Source organism: Pongo abelii, chromosome 3 (genome assembly GCF_028885655.2).
Source record: "Pongo abelii isolate AG06213 chromosome 3, NHGRI_mPonAbe1-v2.0_pri, whole genome shotgun sequence".
Classification (NCBI taxonomy): domain Eukaryota; kingdom Metazoa; phylum Chordata; class Mammalia; order Primates; family Hominidae; genus Pongo; species Pongo abelii.
The window spans coordinates 2,914,992-2,930,993 of NC_071988.2; the positions used below are offsets into that span (position 1 = coordinate 2,914,992).

The following is a 16,002-nucleotide window of genomic DNA, read 5'->3' on the forward strand; positions in this document are numbered from 1 at the left end:
AGTGGCGCGATCTTGGCTCACTGTAAGCTCTGCCTCCCGGGTTCATGCCATTCTCCTGCCTCAGCCTCCCAAGTAGCTGGGACTACAGGCGCCCGCCACCACGTCTGGCTAATTTTTTGTATTTTTAGTATAGACAGCGTTTCACCTTGTTAGCCAGGATGGTCTCGATCTCCTGACCTTGTGATCCTCCCGCCTCGGCCTCCCAAAGTGCTGGGATTACAGGCGTGAGCAACCGTGCCCAGCCCATATTGGTTATTTCTATCTCCTTTCTTTCGTTAAGTCTGGCTAGAGGTTTATCTTATTTTATTATTTGTATTTTATTTTTAATCTTCTCAAAGATTCAACTTTTGCTTTAATCAGAAAGCCTTAAAAACACTTTTCTTCTCCGTTTAATGCTGTAAATTTCCTTTTAAGCATGATTTACTGCACCCCACAAATTTGGCTATCTTTTTGTTATTGAGTGCTAACTTAATTGTGTTAGTACTGGAAAACAGTCCTTATGAAATTGTCTTTGAAGTTTTCCAGACTTTATTGCCTAATGTGGAAGATAAGTATCTCAGAACCATTAGTATTTGATTTACATTTGATAAGAAATGTTAATATTTGAGGCTTTTTGGTAAGTCTCGCTTTGTTGCCTTGGCTATTCACAGCTGCGATCATAAGCACTACAGCCTCAAACTCATGGCTTCAAGTGATCCTCCTGCCTTAGCCTTCTGAGTAACTAGGACTACAGGCGTATACCACCACACCTGGCTGAGTTCTGTTTTTCTTTATTTCAGGTCTTGGTATGGTGACTCCTGTGAACGATCTTAGAGGATCTGATTCGATTGCATATGACAAAGGAGAGAAGTTATTACGGTGTAAATTGGCAGCATTTTATAGACTAGCAGATCTCTTTGGGTGGTCTCAGCTTATCTACAATCATATCACGGTGAGTATTAAATGGGCTAGTAACTGAAAGATAAATGAAATATTTTGTGTCTGGCACCACCTCTTTCCATTTAGGAGAAGAGGGAAGCAGGCTCAGCTTCAGTAAGTCTTGGAATACCTCTTCTGATTCCTGACTACAGAGTCTAATAACCTGAGAATCAGCCAGTTTGGGTTAAAAGTTACAGGAACAGCAGTTCTTGAAAATTTCTTTCTTGTGTGCTAACCTAATAAAACAACTAAGTGTTTACCAGATTATACACAGTTTCTAAAATTATTTTTATGCTTAAAAACCTAAGAATGATGATGTTTTATTTTCTTAGTCTGACCAAAGCCTTCCATCTCTCAAACTTATTTCTTCAGCTACTACAGTTTTAACTATTTTTCAACATTATTAGGATCTCTTTTCCTTCATTCTGGGTATCTGCTTTCTCTGGACCAAGTGCTTTTCTAACTGTGGTTGTATCAGTGGACAACATGAGTCCTTCCCTTGTGGACAGTCACTTCTTCATCCCAATCCATTAGCCTATTCTTCACTCCCTATTTTGTCCATCTTGTATTTCATGGTCCCTCATTTCAGCAATACTCTGCCAATCCTGTACTATCCCTCCCAGCTTCTGAGTAGCCAAATCCTGCTGTGGAAGTCCTCCCACCAGAGCCCATTGCCTTTCTCCATAGATTCACAACCCAAATCTCAAATGGACCCATGACTTAGCCTAGCAACCATAACTCATCTCTCTTACAACCTTACTGATATTTAAGCCCTCTCTACTATCTTTGAGACTCCTGACCTCCTTCTTCCACCAAATGACCTCATCATGTCACAGAAAAAATGGGTACCCTTACTGACATTTGTAGCCATTCTGTACTCTTGACCACCTGTTATAATGTCTTGCCTTCTGCCTGTGGCCAGACTTTGCTCCCCTGGCTTGGAATTCCACCCTCCCTGCCTTCTTTTTTTTGAGACGGAGTCTCTCTCTGTCGCCCAGGCTGGAGTGCAGTGGCCCAATCTCGGCTCACTGCAAGCTCCGCCTCCAGGGTTCACACCATTCTCCTGCCTCAGCCTCCCGAGTAGCTGGGACTACAGGCGCCCACCACCACGCCCGGCTAATTTTTTGTGTTTTTAGTAGAGACGGGGTTTCACCGTGTTAGCCAGGATGGTCTCGATTTCCTGACCTTGTGATCCGCCTGCCTCGGCCTCCCAAGGTGCTGGGATTACAGGCATGAGCCACCCTGCCCGGCCCCTACCTGCCGTCTTAGATTTACGGTGCATTGCCAGGGTTCTTCTGTTCCTTCACTCTTTTGTAGAGATAGCTTCTTCCTTTGAACTGCTTCCTTCCTTTGGTTTTAAAACTTGTTCCAGTCTTCTGTTTTTTTCATGTAATTTCTTTTAAAAGATATTTTAAATTGTTAATACAGTGCCTGCTTTTTGTATCAAGTGTACCTTATGCAGATGTCTAAAGAAAAAGTCATAATTCCACCAATACTTCCGTCTCTCTTGAGGCAGGCAGTGTGTGCGCTGTTCAGATTGCTGCAATGTTTCCTCCGTACTCACACACACATAGGTTTTTCTACACCTGGACTCATAACCAGCGGTGCTTCGTTAAGCTCCATTCTGGACTCAGAGGAATGCTAAGCCTCCTGAGGTGACAGTCTGGAGCTCACCTTGTGATTAGTGTGTTGTGCCTCTGGGACTTGATATTGGTCTCTGCCAGAGAGACTGAGTTGCCTTCTATCCATCTGTTCTTGTTTCCACTTAAATGAACTTTTCAAAATGCAAGCCTTACCATGTCATGCTCTTGTGTGCAGCACACTCACTCTGTGTAGAATGTCACCGCTGCTTTATTCCCCTGTAGCAGTTACCCCCATCCATTCTGTATGTTTAGCTGTTGCTGTCCCTCTCTGCCCACAGGAATATAAATTCCATAGGGAGAGCCTCGGTTGTGGTCCCTGCTGTGGCCCTGGGACCCATGGCACAGAGTAGGCATGCAGTAAACTTAGGTGAAAGACTGAATGAAACCCCCGGCTGAACTGAAATTACCTCAGTAAAGTTGTGAACAAGAGCTCGCTGGGACGTTTTGACATTTGATTCGTGGGTCCTGTTAGCCTAGCACAAATGCCAGCTCCCTTCCTGGTGCCTGCAGGGAAATTGCTGGCCTCTGTCATCTAATTATACTTGACAGAATGCTCTGGTGGAGATTTAGTGCTAAATGGTTGCCTGAAGATTAGTGCCATGAAAATGTTACAGCTGTGATCGGAAATGTAATCCCTAGCTGTAATAACAGCTTCACGTTCTTTGCAGGTTTTAAAATGCTGTTTGCCTAGTCCTATTTTGAATGCTGATTAAATAAGTTTGAATTGGTTAAATTGCTTGTTTTCTCCTCCTTTAATTGTTTAAGAATTGGCAAAAGTGAAAAAGTGTTTTCTCTTCCGTAAATTATCTCCATGGGGCTTAATATTGAGTAAAAAGAAATGCAAGTTACCTAAAATGTTTCCTATGTCTTATAAACTAGAACTAGAGAATCTTTAAGGAAGAAAGGTTTTGGTTTATTTTGTTTTACTATTATGGCATCCCTTTCTTATTTACAATCTAGGTATGGTACAGACGCTTAACAGAAAAGCAAATACTAACAGTATCAACAAAAAGTGACAGCAGGTCATTCTGCCCTTTCTTTGAAAGAGGGTCATAGGGATTTTCTGCTAAAGGGATTTAAAATTGCTAACAGGTGTTAGAAGATTGGAGATGATTGTCTGAAATAGATCTTTAAGATTGCATTGGATTTGGAGAAGTGTTTGTGGGGGCTGGGGGGAGGGGGACAAGACAGGGTGGCCCAGTTAGCCCAGTGGACTGGGCTTCCTCTCTCGGTGGCACTTAGCTGATGGCTTGGCCTGCCCATCCTTATGTCAGTGGAATGCTGTCAAGGCTTCACACCTGCAGAACCTGGCAGGTGCTTGTTCAACTCCATTCTGGATTCCAGAGAATGCTAAGCTTCTGAGGTGATGGTCTGGACCCACCTTTGTGACCAGTGCCCTGTGCTTCAGGGACGTGATAGTGGTCTCCTCTGGAGGTACTGAATTGGGTACTGCATTGGTCTGCAACAGGAGAGTCTCATTCTTCATACACAGAGAAGGGGCAGTACATGTGTGGGAAGAGACACAGGGAGAGCAGTGCTGGTCTGACGGGGAGGGACCACTGCAGAGGAAACTGACTTCAAAATGTCCTTCTCTATTTTTACTTGATGTTTGTAATTTTGCACTTTCTCCTTTTTGCTTTAGATTCAGAGAATTGAATGTTTTAAGCCTTTAAAATTAAAATATGTATTAATAGATCTGTTAGTTAAGCTTACAGTTGGAAATAAATCTTAAAATAAGTAAAAGAAGGAAACATTATTATATTGATTACAGCATTATTATTATTTTTGAGACAGGGTCTCACTCTGTCACCCAGGCTGGAGTGCAGTGGTGGAATCTCAGCTCACTGCAACCTCTACTGCCTCGGTTCAAGTGATCCTCCTGCCTCAGCCTCCCAAGTAGCTGGAACAGGCATGTGCCACCATGCGCAGGTGTGCACCACCATGCCACTGGCTGATTTTAGTATTTTTAGTAGAGATGGGGTTTCACCATGTTGGCCAGGCTGGTCTCAAACTCCTGGCCTCAAGTGATCCGCCTGCCTCGGCCTCCCAAAGTGCTGGGATTACAGGTGTGAGCCACTGTGCCCGGCTCAGCATTATTTGTAATAATGAAATAATAATAATAATAATAATAATAATTATTATTATTATTATTATTTTAGGCAGAGTCTTGCTCTGTGGCCCAGGCTGGAGAGCAGTGGCATGATCTCGGCTCACTGCAACCTCTACCTCCCAAGTTCAGGCAATTCTGCTGCCTCAACCTCCCAGGTAGCAGGGATTACAGGCACCTGCCACCACACCCAGCTAATTTTTTTGTATTTTTAGTAGAGATGGGGTTTCAACATGTTGGCCAGGCTGGTTTTGAACTCCTGACCTCAAGTGATCCGCCCATCTCAGCCTCCCAAAGTGCTAGGGTTAAAGGCGTGAGCCACTGCACCCAGCCAATAATGAAAAATTTTAAGAGTCCTTAAGTATTCAGCAGTAGATAGGAAATGGCTCAGTTATTCAATATCAATTTGAGAAAATGTTGTATACTATGAAAAACAATTACAAAGATCATGCAGAACAAGTGAAACATGAAAAATGAAAGTTATCAGAAATGAGAAAATATGAAATGTATACTGTTTACAGCTATATGAAATATGTACATATATATGGAGAGAGAGAGACAAAAGAGAAATGACTGACAAAAACGGTTGTGTAATACTTTTTAAATGTGGAACCTGACAGCATGCTTCTAAAATTTAGATGGAAGAGCGGAAGGCCAAGAATAGCTAAGACACTCCTGAAGAACAGCTAGGCAAGGAGATTTTTCCTACCAGATGTCAAACTTAATATAAAGTGGTGGTAATTAATAGTGTCCTTTGGGCAAAGAAGATTCAGAGGGATCAGCAGGGCCAAATTGCATGCATTGAAACAGACATGCCATAGTCGGCATTGCAGCTCAGTGGGGTGGGGGACGGACTTGGCAATGATGGCTGCTGGGATGCTTGAGTAGAAAAGTCACAAGTGGAAATAATTATATGAGACTTCTATACTATACATAATCACAGAGCAATCCCAGTGAATTAAAGATTAAATGTGAAACGTAATACTTTAACAATTTTAGGACTAATATAGGTGAAAATCACTGGCCTTGAACCTCTGGCCTAAGGAAAGATGTCTTATGACACAAAAATCACTTATCATAAAAGATGGATAAATTTGTCTACATTTAAAGTAAACAAAATTTTTCCTTATTAAAAGATACCATAGGCCAGGCATGGTAGCTCACGCCTGTAATCCCAGCATTTTGGGAAGCTGAGGTGGGTGGATCACCTGACGTCAGGAGTTCGAGACCAGCCTGGCCAACATGATGGAAACCCATCTCTACCAAAAAATACAAAAAAATTAGCCAGGCATGGTGGTGTGCCGTAGTCCCAGCTGCTGGGGAAGCTGAGACAGGAGAATTGCTTGAACCCTAGAGTCAGAGGTTGCAGTGAGCTGAGATTGTGCCACTGCACTCCAGCCTGGGGGGCAGAGTGAGACCCTGTCTCAAAAAAAGATAAAAGACACCATTAAGACAGTAATAATAAAAGCCGTAACCTGGAAGCTTTGTCCGACATGTAGCCAACAGAAATTAATATCTGGGGCTGGCTGCGGTGGCTCACGCCTGTAATCTCTGCACTTTGGGAGACCAAGGTGGGCACATCACTTGAGGCCAGGAGTTTGAGACCAGTGTGGCCAACATGTGAAACTCCGTCTCTGCTAAAAATGCAAAATTAGCCAGGCGTGGTAGTGCGCACCTGTATTCCCAGCTACTGGGAGGCTGAGACAGGAATCATTTGAACTTGGGAGGTGAAGGTTGCAGTGAGCTGAAATTGTGCCCCTGCACTCCAGCCTGGGTGACAGAGTGAGACTCCGTCTCAAAAAAAAAAAAAGAAATAATATCTGGAATAGATAACTGTCAGTAAGAAAAAGACAAACCAGTATAAAATGGACAAAAGGCAAGAAAGGAATTTCACAGAAGGGGAGATAAGAATGCCTTATAAAAATATGAAAAGTTACTGAAATCATTTAGTCCCCAGGAAATTATAAATTCATACCACAATGAAATGTCATTTTATAGACATCAGATTTTTTTTTTTTTTTTTTGAGACAGAGTCTCATCCTGTCACCCAGGCTAGAGTCAGTGGCACGATCTCTGCTCACTGCAGCCTCTACCTTCCAGGTTCAGGCAATTCTCCTGCCTCAGCCTCCTGAGTAGCTGGGGCTACTGGCGCGTGCCACCATGCCCAGCCAATTTCTGTATTTTTAGTAGAGGCGGGGTTTCACCATATTGGCCAGGCTGGTCTCGAACTCCTGATCTTGTGATCTGCCTGCCTCGGCCCCCCAAAGTGCTGGGATTACAGGCGTCAGCCACCGTGCCTGGTCCCAGACATCAGATTTTAACTTTTAAAAAAGATGGCTGTAGAAGCACAGAACTGTCATGTACTTACTACTGGAGGAATGTATCTTTAATTAGGCTCTTTGGAAAATAACTTGGTGTTACCTCCTAGTTTATTATGCTAGAGAAACTTGAATGTGTACAGTAGGAGACTGGTACAAGAATGTTTATGGCAGCATAGTTTTTAATAGCAAAGACTGAAACCACATCCACTTATGGAAGAATAGATTGATAAATTGTAGTGTATTCATCGAGTGGATACTATACAGCAGTGAAAATAAATAAATTATAGTCATGTTGGTCATAATCTGGAGGAATCACAAAAATAATGCTGAGAAAAAAGTCACTGAAAAACATACAGTATGATTTCAATTATGTAAAGTTCATAAGCAGGTAAAAATTAAACAATAAATTGCTTAGGGATGACCGGGAAGACTGTAAAGAAAAAAGGAAATGCTTAATATATAATTCTGAATAGTGGTTACTTTTGGGATATGAGGGAAGAGAAACAGCTTCAGAGATACTAGAATTATTATATTTCTTTCTTTCTTTTTTTTTTTTTTTTTTTGAGACGGAGTCTTGCTCTGTCACCCAGGCTGGAGTGGAGTGGCACGATCTCCGCTCACTGCAAGCTCTGCCTCCCAGGTTCACGCCATTCTCCTGCCTCAACCTCCTGAGTACCTAGGGGTACAGTTGCCCGCCACCACACCCGGCTAATTTTTTTTGTATTTTTAGTAGAGACGGGGTTTCACCATTTTAGCCAGTATGGTCTCCATCTCCTGACCTTGTGATCCACCTTTCTCGCCCTCCCAAAGTGCTGGGATTACAGGCATGAGCCACCATGCCCGGCCACTGGAATTATTGTATTTCTTAAGCTAATTGATAGATACATGGATGTTTGATTTATTATTATACTTACATTGTCTTATATCTTCTTAATACCCTTGTATGTGTGTTTTTAAAATAAAGGCTTTTAAAAGAAGCGAAACAAAAAAAATCTGAAACTTAATCTTTTCTTATTTTCATCCTTAATTTTCTTCATTCCAACCAGCATATACACAGATCCCTTGTTTTATGTTTCGTTTTGACTGAGCTTAGCAATTAGACAACTGCTTACTTTTGTGTTAACTAGTTTAACAGGTCAGCATGGGCTGGATGCAGTGACTTCCGCCTGTAATCCCAACACTTTCGGAGGCCAAGGCAGGAGGATCACTTGAGCTCAAAAGTTTGGGACCAGCTTGGGCAACATAGTGAAACCCTGTCTCTATTAAAAAAAAAAAAAAAAAAAAAAGGTCAGCATGCTTTTTAAGATAAAGGAGGCTGGGCACGGTGGCTCACGCCTGTAATCCCAGCATTTTTGGAGGCCAGAAAAAGTGGGTGCATCACTTGAGGCCAGGAGTTTGAGACCAGCCTGGCTGACGTGGTGAAACCCCGTCTCGACTAAAAATACAGAAATTAGCTGGGCATGGTGTGCCTGTAATCCCAGCTACTCAGAGGCTGAGGCAGGAGAATCGCTTGAACCCGGGAGGCAAAGGTTACAGTGAGCTGAGATCGTGCCCCTGCACTCCAGCCTGGGTGACAGAGTGAGCTTTGTCTCAAAAAAAGAAAAGAAAAAAAAGATAAAGGAGCTGACTTTAGGAAATAGAAAGCAAGGCTGACTCAGCATTGCAAAGAAGTGGGTCATAGGGATTTATAGAGACTAGATGTTGTAGTTCACTATCCATGTAAATGACCCCTAGCAATGATTTAGTGTTGCTGCTCCCACTACCACTAATGATGGTAATAATGGGTAGATGCCGTTTATTGCGAGCTTTATTGTAGACACAGGCTCTTCCATCCCCACTTAGTCATGAGGAAAACAGGAGCTCAGGGTGCCCAGAACACCATAGCCACTTCTTGGCAGAGCTAGGATTTGAACTTAAGTCGTATCTGACTTTGGATTTTGTGCTCTTAACCCTGTTATGTTCTACAGAGACAATCAGGTGAGTTTAGCCTACAGATCATATAAGGGGACACAGGATAGATTTAGATGTCTGAAAATTAAATTGTAGAAGGAGGTTAGAATTTGTTCTGTGTTATATACTAGAGGCAGTGGTGACAAACAGGAAAACAGATTTCTTCTCAGTGCTAGAAAGAACGTTTTAATCCTTAAGTATCTCCAGCATCTGTTCATCACAGTGCTTCAGCGCCCATGACATGGTGGGCTCTCAGCGAGTAGGTGATCATTTCTTTCCTGAATGAATAAATGAGGGAGGCTGGGGTAAGCATCCTCATCACTGAAACTAAAACAAGCAGACCCTGGGTATGCTTCTGTTTGGGCCACTACAGAAGAAATCACTATGTGGGTTAGGAAGCTGGACTAAACACCTTAAGTCCTTTTCAACAAACACTCAGCTCCACCTATCCGACCCTAGTTAGGATTCTGGGTTCCTTAACCCAGTAGTAAATGTATTTGAACTTAATCTTTAGGAAGCCTTTTGAGCCTATACCGAAATCATTATAAAAACTAGATTGAATATTTTTGAGGGCAGGTCTCTTCTTTTTTACTGCTGTATTCCTAGTGTCTAGCATATGCTTGATGCATAGTGTAAACCAAATCTGCATTGAATTAATTACTGTGGAGAGAAAAACATACTGTGGAAGAGGCAAACCAACGAAGGCAATGAGGATGTGGTGTTGTAGAGACTTAAGAAATGGATTATGCTGGGCACAGTGGCTCACACCTGTAAGCCTAGCATTTTGAGATGCTGAGGTGGGAGGATTGCTTGAGCTCAGGAGTTCAAGACCAGCCTGGGCAACTTAGTGAGACCCCATCTCTACCAAAATAAAAAATAAAAAAATAGCCAGGCTTAATGACTTGTGCCTGTAGTCCCAGCTACTCAGGAGGCTGAGATGTGTGGATTGCTTGAGCCAGGAGGTTGAGGCTGCAGTGAGCATGATTGCGCCACTGCATTACAGCCTGGGTAACAGAGTGAGACCCCATCTCAAAAACAAAACAAACAAACAAACACACAAAAAACGGATCAAGTAGTAAGGATACAGGTTGGTTTTAATTATTTTTTTATTTTTTATTTATTTAATTTATTTTTTTGAGACAGGGTCTTGTCTGTCACCCAGACTAGAGTGCAGTGGCACGATCATGACTCACTGCAGCCTCTGCCTCCTGGGTTCCAAGTGATTCTCGTGCCTCAGCCACCTGAGTGTCTGGGACTACAGGCGCCCGCCACCACACGCGGCTAAGTTGTCTATTTTATTTTTTTTTCAGTAGAGACGGGGTTTTGCCATGTGGACCAGGCTGGTCCCAAACTCCTTGCCTCAAGTGATCCACCCGTCTTCGCCTCCCAAAGTGCTGGGATTACAGGCTTGAGCCACAGTCCCCAGCCTAGGTGTTAAGTATTTTTAAAAATTCATTTTGTCAATGCCTACTGCAGGAAGGGAAAAAAAAAAGGACATTCTGTTTGACTTTTTAAAAGTAAGTTTTGGCCAGGCACAGTGGCTCCTGCCTGTAATCCCCGCACTTTGAGAGGCCAAGGAAGGCGGATCAGTTGAGCCCAGGAGTTTTTGAGACCAGCCTGGCCAGCATGGCGAAACCCTGTCTCTATACAAAATACAAAAATTAGCTGGTCATGGTGTTGTGCGCTTGTAGTCCCAGCTACTCGGGAGGCTGAGGTGGGAGGATCACTTGAGCCTGGGAGGCAGAAGTTTCAGTGAGCCATGATCACGCCACTGCACTCCAGCCTGGGCAACAGAGTGAGACCCTGTCTCAAAAAAAAAAAAAAAAAAAAAACACATGTAAGTTTTGGTTTTCATTATTATATCCCTGAGGAGTGACACCTTTTTGCCTTTGACACTAGTAGCCGCCAGAAAGTGCAATAGAGTAACCCAGCAGTAATTTATTGGCCTGTCAGAAGGCTAGTGTGGAACTGTTTTTTCCCTCTATAAAGTCAGTTATCATGAACGTGAGCAAGAAGCACTTTATATACGTGATAAATTGGTACAATAGAATAATGGAAAGCTTCCAGTACCCCTTGGCTTCGTGACAGGCACTGTGCATGGACGCTTCCCTGCACAGCTCACTCAGTGTTCTGAACAAACCCGTGAGTTTGTAGCCTGAAAGAGATGCAAATAATTTCACTTGGATCTTTGAGCTAATTCAGTCATTTTCCCCACAGACCAGAGTGAACTCCGAGCAGGAACACTTCCTCATTGTCCCTTTTGGGCTTCTTTACAGTGAAGTGACTGCATCCAGCTTGGTAAGAATGTCCTTCTCTTTGGCAGCTTGAATGTGCAGGTCATGTTAGGTCATTCAACATCTTTAGATCAGCTAAATATATAAAACCCAAGAAACAAGAAAGAGCCTATGTTTTATGTGATGTGTTCGGTTAGAGAAAAACCTTTGAGAGAAGTTACAAATATTCTAAGCTTGAGTTTGAATAGTTTCTAGTTAGGGTAATTTGAAGTCCTCTTGGGCTGGGGTGCGGTGGCTCACACCTGTAATTCCAGTACTTAAGTTCGAGACCAGCCTGGCCAACATGGCGATACCCCAACTCTACAAAAAAATACAAAAATTAGCTGGGCGTGGTGGTGTGCGCCTGTAGTCCCGGCCACCTGGGAGGCTGAGATGGGAGGATTGTTTGAACCTGGGAGCTGGAGGTTGCAGTGAGCCGAGGTCGCACCACTGCGCTCCAGCCTGGGTGACAGAGCCAGACCCTATCAAAAAAAAAAAAAGAACAATGAAGTCCTCTTGGTATTTTAAATTTTTATTTTTTTATTTTCAGGTTAAGATCAATCTACAAGGAGATATAGTAGATCGTGGAAGCACTAATCTGGGAGTAAATCAAGCCGGCTTCACCTTACACTCTGCAATTTATGCTGCACGCCCGGACGTGAAGTGCGTTGTGCACATTCACACCCCAGCAGGGGCTGCGGTGAGTGGCTGCTCTGGTAGCATCTCAAGTTTTAAAGCTGCTTAGTGAAAGGCACTGCACGTTTCCTCTGAATTGCCCTTCCTTGTTTATAGTCAGTAAAACTAATTTTGTTGAATATAAAAAAAAATGGTGTATCACTAAGTTTGACTTTCTTAAAATAATTTTTTTTTCCTTTTAAGGGGTCCATATATCCCATTTAATTTTGAAAAACATGTGATAAGTCTGAAAATGCCTATTAGATTTAACAATTGGCCAGGCATGGTGGCTCATGCCTGTAATCACACTACTTCGGGATGCTGAGGCGGGAGGATTGCTGAGCCCAGGAGTTGGAGACCAGCCTGGGCAACATAGTGAGACCCCGTCTGTACAAAAATAAAAATAAAAAATTAACCAGTGTGGTGCATGCCTGTACTCCCAGCTACTTGGGAGGCTGAGGTGGGAAGATTTTGAGCCAAGGAGGTTGAGGTTTCAGTGAGCTATGGTTGTGCCTCTGAACTCTAGCCTGGGTGACAGAGTAAGACCTTGTCTCAAGAAAATAAAATAACAGTAAACAAAACAAAGTCATAGAGACTTGAGGGAGAGGTAAGATTTCAGGGTGTTGAAGACTGCGGGGAAGTGCAAAATGACAGCAGTAAGCAGGCACCTCATTCGAGAAGAATGGGAAAAGAAGGAGAGGGCAAGCTGGGGTGGTGGGTGGAGGGTGCTGTGGGCTCAGGGAAGGGTGTTTGGGGTGTGGGAGACTTGAACATGAGGACAGTCTGTGGAGACGAGCTGGGGAAAGGGAGAGGTTGAGGCCTAGAAACCAACCTGTCCAGCTCCCCGCAGCCAACCAGCGGTACCCACGCTGGATTGTGACGGGGAGAAGAAGAAAAGGAGCGGCTGGGAGAGGAGACACAGGCAGTGCAGGCTGTTACAAGGCTTAGTTTCCAAGCTACTCAGGAACCCTCCTCCTCAGCTCTGCACCAAGCCTTGCCCCTTCTGGTGTGAATGGGCCACCCTGACAAAGCCCCAGACCCCTCTGTATGAAAGTGCACGTGCAGGCTATCTGCTCAATGTCATGTGAAAGCACAGTACTTGAGAAGTATGCTTTTTATCACCAATTTTATATAAGGACTTTTGGGGTTTATTGTACAACAAATGACCTTATTGATTCAGTAATGCTGTATTTTTTTTTTTTTTTTTTGAGATGGAGTCTCGCTCTGTCGTCCAGGCTGGAGTGCAGTGGCGCGATCTCGGCTCACTGCAAGCTCTGCCTCCCGGGTTCATGCCATTCTCCTGCCTCAGCCTCCCGAGTAGCTGGGACTACAGGCGCCCGCCACCTCGCCTGGCTAATTTTTTGTATTTTTAGTAGAGATGGGGTTTCACCGTGTTAGCCAGGATGGTCTTGATCACCTGACCTCGTGATCCGCCTGCTTCAGCCTCCCAAAGTGCTGGGTTTACAGGCGTGAGCCACCACACCCGTCCCAGTAATGCTGTATTTTAATTGATCTTGGGTTTTTTTTTTGGAGATGGAGTCTTGCTGTGTCACGCAGGCTGAAGTGCAGTGGCGCACTCTCAGCTGACTGCAACCTCTGCCCTTGGGTTCAAGCAGTTCTCTTGCCTCAGCCTCCCAAGTAGCTGGGACTGTAGGTGCACACCACCATGCCTGGCTAATTTTTGTATTTTTAGTCAAGATGGGGTTTCATCATGTTGGCCCGGCTGGTCTCGAACTCCTGACCTCAAGTGATCTGCCCACCTTGGCCTCCCAAAGTGCTGGGATTACAGGCATGAGCCACCACGCCTGACCTGATCTTGATGTTTTAATGTCATGTGTGTTGGATTATTTGGATGAACATTACCTCTGGTTTGTTTCACTCTGAACATATGGTTCTTATATCAACATCGTGGTTTTATTAGATACATCATTGTGTGAATGATGTTATTTTTTTTTTTCCTGAAAGAATGCATGTCACTCCAGCCACTAAAATGTTTATGGATTTTAAAGAACTATTAAAGATACCTTTGACGGTATGGTTATGAACAGCTATCATGTAACCTGTTTTTGTTTGTTTTTTTGAGACAGGATCTCACCCTGTCTCCCAGGCTGGAGTGCAGTGGCACGATCTTGGCTCACTGCAACTTCCATCTCCTGGGTTCAAACGATTCTCCCATCTCAGCCTCCTGAGTAGCTGGGACTACAGGTGTGCGCCACTGCACCTGGCTAATGTTTGTATTTTTTGGTAGAGACGGGGTTTCACCGTGTTGACCAGGCTGGTCTTGAACTCCTGGCTTCAAGTGATCTGCCCACCTTGGCTCCCAAATGACTGGGTTTATGGGCATGAGCCACTGTGCCCAGCCTGTTTTTAAAATTATCAAAATAATTTTGCTTGGTAAGGAAATTTCTTCTTGTATGAGAGCTGATACTTTGGAAGGAGTTAAATGTGGTATTGTCTTTTTAGATTAACTTTTCTCTATGGAATTGATAAAGATAGTTTTCGAATCTTTGGAGCCTGTTACTTTAGGGTCATAATGTTGCTGTCTATAGGTCTTGTCTTTAGAAGACCTTCAAAAATGGCATATTCTGAGGCCACTCTGGGGAATTTTAGGAAACTTAAGGACTCTATGAACACTTAGATTTTTCTCTTTGAGAGTCAATTTTACTTAAATACATGTGGAGAAATTATATAAGAAATTATATATAAATTGTATATATATATTATATATATACAAACTTGTACAAATTTGCTTTCACCTAATTTTTAGGTGTTTCAATGTTATCTACAACCTAAGATTAAAAGTACAGAAAAACTTTACAGCACTTGGAAAACCTCCTCTTTTTTTTTTTTTTTTAAAGGAGATGAGGGTCTCATATGTTTCCCAGGCTGGCTTTGAATTCCTGGGTTCAGGATTCCTCCTGCCTCAGCCTCTAGAGTAGCCTCTTGACTACAGGTGCATGCCATCACATCTGGCTAATTTAAAAATATTATTTGTAGAGGCGGGGGCCTCCCTTTGTTGCCCAGGCTGACCTCGAACTTCCGGGCTCAAGTGATCCACCTGCCTTAGCCTCTTGAGTGTTGGGATTACAGGTGTGAGCCACCATACCTGACGGGAAGCCTTCTTTTGAAATGCACTGAGTCCTCAGAGGAGTCTGTGGTCTGCTCCTTGCACTAGATGCAGTGCTCATTGTATAATTAAATCCAGGTTTACACAGCACTTATATCAGTGGGAAAAAGTCTAGAAAGATGTGGATTTTCTTTTGAGGCTCTCCCAGTTTAGGGGTAGTTTTGTTTTTAAGTGTGAATTGTTAGCACTGGAAACCAAGTTTGTCTTAAGTTCATAGACTGATTTTCAAGAAGAGAACAAAAACATTTCCCTTCCCATTTTATTTCTGCAAGGAAAGCATTTACCGTATCATCAGTCATTGTGTAACCCCAGCTTTTCCTTTTTCATGGCAACCATTTGGTCTCTAGGTCTCTGCAATGAAATGTGGCCTCTTGCCAATCTCCCCGGAGGCGCTTTCCCTTGGAGAAGTGGCTTATCATGACTACCATGGCATTCTGGTTGACGAAGAGGAAAAAGTTTTGATTCAGAAAAATCTGGGGCCTAAAAGCAAGGTCAGTAGGCATCTAATCTGGTATTTAAATTACAGCAGAAAGAAGAATAAAGCAAAGGACCAGTCTTCCTGCCCAGCTCCATAGAGCATTCGTGCTTCCCCTCAGGTTCTTATTCTCCGGAACCATGGGCTCGTGTCAGTTGGAGAGAGCGTTGAGGAGGCCTTCTATTACATCCATAACCTTGTGGTTGCCTGTGAGATCCAGGTAGGGGACAGCCATTCCAATCACTCTGCAGTTTATTTAAATGTGTCTGGGGTTCACATCGATTTTTTTTGATACTTACCGAGTAGGAGAGGAGTCTTTGAGAAATCTCTTTGCCAAAGATAAGCTCATGGATTTGGGACTTGATCAGGACAAATGCTGTTTCACTGATTGAAGCTGGCAAAGGATTACTGGGCTTTTCATTTCTAATTTTTAAATTTTCAAATATGTCAGTCACTACCGTTTATGGAGTACTGGTGTGTACAGGCCTGGCATCAGGTGCTTAGTGTGTGTCA

General features: G+C 43.4%; 1 protein-coding gene across 10 annotated transcripts in view; it reads left to right on the forward strand.

The window, feature by feature from the left end:
* Positions 1-16,002, forward strand: part of ADD1 (adducin 1) — an 86,241-nt gene that overhangs the window by 39,125 nt on the left and 31,114 nt on the right. For all 10 annotated transcript variants that reach the window (XM_054553276.2, XM_054553273.2, XM_009239747.4 and 7 more), the window contains 5 exon segments: positions 780-931; positions 11,157-11,237; positions 11,763-11,912; positions 15,362-15,505; positions 15,611-15,709. In XM_054553276.2, the coding sequence (XP_054409251.2) occupies positions 780-931; positions 11,157-11,237; positions 11,763-11,912; positions 15,362-15,505; positions 15,611-15,709 (626 nt within the window).